The following is an 8,208-nucleotide window of genomic DNA, read 5'->3' as shown; positions in this document are numbered from 1 at the left end:
AGGTGGGGAATGGCAAATGGGAAGGCATACTCCACTTGAGTGCCAGAACTCATTGCAGGATCTGAAGGTGCTTTTTTCCTTAATAGCATTATTTAAAGACAGATCAGCATTATGAATTTCCATTAAGAGCATCGCTAGAACAGAGGCAGCACTGCTGCTAGGCTGTTGCAGTCGGCTGGCAGCGTGATTAGCTCTAAAAGGAAAAATGTCATTATTGTGGCAGGGGGGGGTGGCAGGGTGCCTCTTGGGGTTGGAGGAGCCAGGACAGACCGGATGGTGGTTTCACTAGGACTAGATAAAGCAGCAATAGCTGGAAATGGGAGAAGCCACATTCAGCAAGCAGGTCGAGGTGTTGATTTTGTTCTCATGTGAGGACAGAGCCAGGTGGAATGGAGGGAGCAGCAGTGATTCCCTGCTTGGGCAGGGGGGTTGGACTAGACAATCTTGAGAGGTCCTTCCCATCCTCAGCAACTCTTGAGGTTTGTGCGGAGGAGTCTGCAGATGGGACTGCAGATTGAGGGGACACATGCAAGCTGCTTGCAGCCCTGCTCCTTTCCTGCTCCCAAAACTGCTCTGCCCACCACTGGAATTTGCTTTCCTGGCTTTGCTGCGCTTTTCTCTTGCCAGCTTCCAGGCTCAGTCCAGCAGAGATGTCATTACCGGAGGGAGCAGCAAGAAGAAACCACTGGCTGTAGGAACATCATTGGTTGCTCTGGTCTACCACAGCACTTTGCTCAAGTGTTTTCCTTCCTTTTCCCTTCTGAAAGTGTTTAATGTCCCCTGGAATTTGCGTATATACATAGGCAAGAAGGAACACAATGACACTTGACGCTAAGAAAGCTTCTAGTCTCAATTCTGATTTCAGCTACATTATTGTAAATCTGTACTTTATTAGGATGCTTTCAGCTGATATCTGTTTAACTGTTACCATTTAGCTGGTCCTAGTTGAAGAATGAACGCAGATGTGAGAAGACTGTGTGTTAGCATACTTAATTAAAAATCAATGTTTTAGCACTGGAATTCACCCCTTTAAGTGGAGGGAGTTAGGCTGTGTTGAGCTGCAATCAATCTGTATAACAGGTGTTCTGTCCAGCTGCATAGGCTTTAACTAGAGCCAAGGTGTAAAGGACCTGAGACTGTAGCCCCACAGCATGAGTTGGTCATTAAATGTTTTGTACTCAATAGATAGTTTTGCAGAAAGGAAATCTGCTTTATGGAAAGGTTTGTATTACTTCTTTCCTGTGTTTCCTAGACACGCCATCAGAAATAGCCGTAAGCGCGTAGGAGTACCTTGTCTCCCAATGTACGTGTCAATCACATCCCAACCAGAGACTTTAAGACAAAATGATTTGCTTACGTGAAGGTGGCCAGGAGGGTCCCGTATAGGAACTTGCTGCCTGGCTTGCTTTTTATGATTCCTCCTGTGGGATCAGTCCTGCAGACTAGGCTGCTTAGCTTCATATGCTGGATCTCATTCTGTAGATTTTCATGTGAACATGCCTTACTGCTGTGTTTGTTTTTACCAACACTGCTGTAGTTTCCTGAGTAAGCTGTAGCTGAGTAATTGGGGAAAAAAACCCCAGATTTTCTAATGTCACAAAGTTTTTGCTACAGTATCTTGATTAAAACTGAAGAATATGGATGAACTTGTGCTCTTAGTGAAGTGTACATTAAGAAAAATGTTATAGTTGTTTTTAATTACTTGTTCTCATTGCTGTAGACTAGCCTCTCCCATACTTTAATGACTGTTGAATATCACTGAAAGCTCAAAAGATCCTCATTGTTACCTTCCAGGGTTTGTTTAGAATGCTTAACATCTCTCAGGTGCTTCTGAAATGTGGTATTTTTATTTTGTGTTTTCCTTTGGTTTTAATTCTTGAATGATCCCTCTTTTCAGATTTCAAATTATAATCTATTTCCTGATGCATTGCTGACGCCCTGTGAGCCATGTCAGAAGTACTTCCAGGTCAGATGCCCTTTAAAAGATTCTGCTATGCAAATATGTGAAACTTTCCTCTTATTTTCATTCTTCTTCTTCCCAGGCCTACCTATATTTTGCTTTCGTTTTGCACTTATACATGAAAAAGACCAAGCACTTTCTTTTCTTTTTAACAATGCCTTTTTGAATAAACTCTCTATTCAGCTTTTAAAAAACTATTCCTACAGACAGTGCAATGCAGAAAAGTCTTATTAGAAGTAAGGACAATTTGGCCATGCACTGTTTTCTGTTTGCAATGGCATTTTCTCTCTTCTTCTTCTAGCTCTGTAAGGTTTATGGCAAGACTGAAAAACATCAATAAAAGCCATTTAAGTAATAATGTTATTTGTATTAATATGATGCTTAGAAAATTGGGACTACTTTGTGTTAAACATACAGTGGTGAAATTACATTAATCCATATCTGTAGGTATGTTTCAAGTATGCAGTTGAGACTGTGATTTGTTTTAAAAAGTAAGCAAGCTAAAATCATGGAATTGCTCTGACAGAACTTCCACCTACTTAAGTGCTGTCTTTATGCACCAACATTTTAATAATGTTATTATTCCCAATAATTATCCTAATTATTCTTAGTTTTTCACTAGAGTCCAGTATTTTTATTTTAATACCCTATATTTACTCACTTATGAGTTACCACTGTTCTCCTGTTTTAGCTGAGATATCAGCTCAGTGATTCTTGGCCTGCTTGTCCATTTGTGTTTGCCTTTCAGCAGAAGGCAGAGGAGGTGAAAAAAGGCTGCCCTGTGCCAGTAGCATTGTCCTTGCTGCTGGTGGCCAGGCAGCACGAGGAGCTGCCTGAGCAGGGGGCACAGGGTCTGCCTGTGGTGGGTGCAGGACCCCAGGCCGGGGTGTTGCTCAGCTGGGGAGGGGCACAGCACCCATGTGCGTTAGGTACCCCTGCGCTGAGGGAGGCCGGGCCAGCGGGAAAGACCAAATAAAGGGTACGGGGAGGCAGTGATTAGAATTTTGGTCTTGAAATTACAGGCCCAGGAAGAAGTTGCATTTCCTTGAAGTTTTTAGTTAGAAAGTTGGAATATGCTTCTGCTGGGACAAATGATGTGTTTTGAGCATCACCGTGTCCTGTATGAAGGAGGAGGGACAGACGATCGCTCCTCTTCCTTGTGCCATTCTACTGGGTGATCTGGGTTTTTGCCAGTGCATTTAAGCATTTCTTTGCATTCAGTCATTTTCCAGCACTTCAGTTAGTCCTAGTCTGGTAGCAACTTCTGCCCTTTCCCATCTGTATTTCTTACTCTCTTTTAGCCTCTTTTGTTGCTTCCCTTTTTGTGGCCTTTGTATCTGTTTCTAAGAGCGGAAGGAAGCTGGCGGTGTGCATCCTGGGGCCTGGCTGGGAGTGCAGGGTCCCTTGAGAGATCAGCCTCCTCCGCTCTGTGCACACCTCGTGGCACCGTCTGAATGTTCATTGGGCATTTGATCAATGAATCATTTCAAATGGGGTCAGGAGGGGAGATGGTGTCTAGTGAAAGGTTCATTTTGACGTTTTTCTGCCTAAGTTCGAATCCCAACCCAACTTAGAAACACTGCGTGGGTCACAAAGACTTCTGGAGTCTTTGGCTCAATCATTGATCAGTGTGCCAATGTTCATCATAAGTCAGTGGGGGAGCTTTATCAAGCAGATTAGTAAAACGTAATACATTTTATTTTGATGTTTCTATGTGATTATTCTTACAGTGGTTTTGATAAGTGAAATGCTAACAGTAGGAGACTGGCTAAAGACAATCTGGCAGGCAGATACTTAAGCTTTATCTAGGAAGATTATTTTTTTAAGAAATTTGTTCAGTGGTAAAAATAGTGGTAAACATTGCATGAAGCAGCTTACTTGTAACAAAAGAGAAGAATAAACTTCAGTTTTGTTCCAGATTGTGGTAGTTTTATTAATGATGAAAAAAAAAAAATGCTTGTTTTAATTTGCTGAAGCATAAAGTAAAATATAATCTAGTGAAATCTATAGATACTGTGGAATTACCTAACTTCTAAAGGTCAGGCAGTGGGTCAAAATTATCCTACCCTATTAATTTATTTTTTTGTGTGACTTCCAGATTGTCAGACTTCTAACTGATTCTGAAAAAAATATAAAACAGCCAGTCCATAAACACAGGCCATTTTGTGTTTTTAAATTAAAACATGTTCTTTAGTAACATTATGTCGTATCAAATGTGACCTTGCTTGAATTAGACTTGGTTGGTTTTAGGCAAGATGCAGAAAGCAACACTTATTGACATATTTATATGAGAAGAATATTTAAATACATAAATATTTAAATTATGTGATGGTTGTGTTTTAGAAGTCTCTTGTAGCTAAAGCTGAAGTTGTCCATAGGATGTTTGTTAACTGTTACCTAAGCTGATGGCTTATGCACAGTGTGTGGGGTGATCTGTCCTCTGAAGAATTTCCAATTAGTCTAGGCTGACTAGGGCTTGAGGAAATGGCAGACACTAAAATTTGTAAAATTGATTTTTAAATTGTGTTTTGAACAAGTTTTAGAAGTTGTTCTAAGCGGGTGATTCAGGGAACAAAGAGTATGCTTGGTCTACTTGGTTTTAAATGAACTGGAGTGACAGTTGGAAGGTGGTTTGACAGCATATCAAAGAGGAGGGAACTGTGTGCACGTTTAAGTAACATTGTGAAGTGCTCTTTTTCACTCTGTGTTTATGTATATGTTCTTTTAAACCCCATATATTTAATCTCCTGTAAATCTGTCCAGCAGTCAGTTCTGTCATATATCAAATATACAAGGATGCAGCACAACTTAGCTGGAATGATCTGTCATCGGCTTGCTCAAATTACTGCTTTTCATTCCTGGATAAGCCCCAGATACATTTTTATGTGCAATATAAGCAGACAGTGATAGCTGAGAATTAGGAACAACAGAAAGGGTGTTTCATGCTGTGGCAGATGGGAGTGATTTATTAATTGGCCTCTAATTTGGTTGCCAGGCGTCAAGCAACAGTGACTACTACAGTATGTAAATTGGGGTGTTCATGGGGCATTTGTGTAGGTTAGTAGAAACCATAAATAATCAGTGATGTTAGGTTTGGTTTTTTTAAAAATATACTTTTGGTCATTTTTTTCATGGTCTAAAAATCTGTTCCCTCAACAAACTTAATATTTTTCAAAATGTGAGCTGTGCCCCTGGCTGATAAAAATCAAACTTGTCTACAAGCAGACAAAAGAATGGTTTAATTTAACTATGGAATACGTGTATTCTGCCCTAGAATGTACATTTTATCCTTCAGCTTGAACTTTGTGAGCTGTAGAAACAGTAAGCCATCTTCATCTCTGGAGCAGCTCTTTTTTTAAAGTTGATTGAATTAGAGCAGGATATTTTGTCAAGGGATTCTCCCATCCGGGCCCCAAAACCAAATACAGTATTGTGAAATACCCTACTTTTTGTGTTCACTGCCTTCTCACTCTCTGCTTCCCCCTTCCAAAATAATAATAATAAAAAACAACCAAGTAAACAAACAAACAAAAAAAACCCAGAAAAGACAGACAAAGACCAGAGAAAATGCAGGTGTTAAGAGACAACAGCTGACTGCCCAGTCAGGCTTAAAATTAGCAGTAATAGAGTTCTACCCTAGATGAAAAAGGAGCAGCATCTGCCTGTGGTCTGCTTCTTAGAAATTTCTCAAATTTCCTGCTTCGTAGTGATGAGCGGTCAAGGAGTTCTTCCGCTCGTCCTTGTCAGAGGTAGAGGTAAAATACGAAAATGAAATGATGGTAAGGACGACTTCTGGACTCACAGGCATTTGCAAGGAGCACCTCTCCTGTCCCCAAGCCTGCCTGGAACAGAATCAGGTATCACCAAAAATTACTTCAGAACTTGTCTGATATAGGGTCAAGCTTTCTGCTTTTTCTCAGCTTCGTGGTCCTGATGATCTCTCTGTATTATTCTGACTCTGGTTTTCCTTATTTAATAAGCTAAGCTTTTGTCTGTTCTCTTACCCACTTAGGTTGTGGGAATTTTCCTACTGTAAAGCAATTATGTGAAGTGCCACATCCCTTTACCAGAAACCCTAGCAAAATAATGTATATAGTGAATGTATTTAATGACTATTTCTTTTGTTTTTCTAGTTGATTCTGGCGTGGACGCGTTGGCGGTGTTTATGGCAAGCAGCAGCACGACGGATGTTGTGAACCGCAACAACCCCGCCACCCCGCCAAACACCCTTAACCTGCGCTCCTCACATAACGAACTCCTGAATGCGGAGATTAGGCACACGGAGACCAAGAACAGCACTCCTCCGAAATGCAGGAAAAAGTACGCGCTGACTAACATCCAGACAGCCATGGGGCTTTCTGATCCAGCAGCTCAGCCCCTTCTGGGGAACAGCTCTGCCAATATAAAGCTGGTGAAGAATGGAGAAAACCAGCTCAGGAAAGCCGCTGAGCAGGGACAGCAGGATCCCAACAAAAACCTCTGTTCCACTGCAGGCATAAACGTAACTTCTGAGAAGTTTGAAGGCAAAGAGCCAATTCCACAGGATTCCTCTGGATGTGAAATATTACCCTCACAGCCAAGGAGGACCAAGAGCTTCCTGAATTACTACGCAGATCTAGAGACATCTGCTAGAGAGCTAGAGCAGAGTTTTGTTGTGATGGAAGATAAATCTGCACCAGGCAACAGCCAGGCTTCTACTGTTATTGTCAATGGGGAAGTCCTGCCCCGGAAACAAAACAAGGTGTCAAGCCCAGAGGATGGCCAAGTTGCCACGGTGTCATCAAGCCCTGAGACTAAGAAAGACCACCCAAAAACTGGGGCCAAAACAGATTGTGCCCTCCATCGGATTCAAAACCTGGCCCCAAGCGATGAGGACTCCAGCTGGACTACACTGTCCCAGGACAGCGCCTCGCCAAGCTCGCCTGACGAAACAGGTACGCAAGTAAAGGCCGCTCGTGGCCACTGTGTTCAGATGTGTCGCTTAACTCCTCTCAGCTGGCAGCGGGAAGGAGAGAGGGGATTTATCAGTGCTTTTGATGGGGAAGTGAATTGCATCAAAACACAAGTACTGAGCTCGCACACAACTCCTTGTCAGCTTGGGAACACTGACAGTGGCAGCCTCCCACTCAATCCTAGCAGCTTTACTGCTGCTGTAGGAGAGGTACTAGCAAATGCTATTTTAGGTCCTAAAAATATCCTACCTGCAGTAGGATATTTGCCAGTTTATAAATAACTGCTTTTCACTAATCAATGAGCACACGATTGTCTGGAGATGCTAAAGTACTGATAGCTGCCTACATACAACAAGCAAACTTTTCTGAGCAGTGATTTTCAAGTTCAGCAAAAATTTTTACTTTTCTGATTCGAATCTGTGTGTCACCCATCCACCTCAAGTCATTTGATGATATTCTTTTATTTTAAAAGTAGTCCTTCAAAACCTTGGGTCATTTAATTTCTGTGTTTTGTTTTCCTTGTGCAGCAGTTCCATACAGTATCTCAGAAGCTGAAACTATTGTGTTTCATATTTTGGAAGCCAGGGCTCATTAATTATTTGAACAGTAATGATGACTTCTGCACTGGCTCTGTTGTGATTTACAACACATCTGTATTTTTAAAATTCCAGAGGTCTCATTTACTCTTTTTTTTTATATCCAAGCCAGTATACAAAGGTACAGCTTTGACAAAACAAAGGGAGGCAATCCAATTCTCGAGGGTGACATGGGGATAAAGAAGTTCATAATGTATTGTTTATATTTTAAGTTATTTCATTATTAGAGTACAGAGATTATATAGTGTTTGGAGACCACCATGATCCAAGTCCACAGCTGCGTTACCTGTCAGTTATGCATGATTATGGCAACAGTGATTTTTATTTTAATGCGTAGGTTTTTTAAAATCGCAACCAGAAATCCCCATTATGTGCCATGTAATGAATCTTCTGGTCTTCTCTTTGATACATAAAAAACTCTTGCTGTTAAGAGGGAAGTTTTCATGAAGTCACCTCTTTATGTGCAAAATGAAAAAGTTTTCAGTTTACTAGAATTGCTGTTTGAGTTAATATTATTTCTTGGGATACCTGATATAATATGGGTGACGTCACTGATAATATTTTCTGGAGAAACAATCAGTAGAAGATATTTAGATAACTTAATGCTGAGCTTGTTGGCTTGTTCTGCCTTTGTACTCACCCCAGGTTTGGCAATGAGAAACTGTGGGTAGAAAACTTATATTCACTGAAAATTTTAATT

General features: G+C 41.1%; 1 protein-coding gene across 1 annotated transcript; it reads left to right on the top strand.

The window, feature by feature from the left end:
• Window positions 1–1,893: 1,893 nt before the first annotated feature.
• LOC104528722 (amyloid-beta A4 precursor protein-binding family B member 2) lies at window positions 1,894–6,894 on the top strand (the record flags this gene model as incomplete). The annotated part of the gene is made up of 2 exons (XM_010172814.1): window positions 1,894–1,966; window positions 6,094–6,894. Coding segments are annotated over exons 1-2 (820 nt in total), but the record flags the coding sequence as incomplete, so codon positions are not given.
• Between the last annotated feature and the right edge of the window lie 1,314 nt (window positions 6,895–8,208).

This window comes from Antrostomus carolinensis, unplaced genomic scaffold (assembly GCF_000700745.2).
Source record: "Antrostomus carolinensis isolate BGI_N321 unplaced genomic scaffold, ASM70074v2 scaffold33357, whole genome shotgun sequence".
Classification (NCBI taxonomy): domain Eukaryota; kingdom Metazoa; phylum Chordata; class Aves; order Caprimulgiformes; family Caprimulgidae; genus Antrostomus; species Antrostomus carolinensis.
This window is presented reverse-complemented; position numbering and strand designations above follow the sequence as displayed.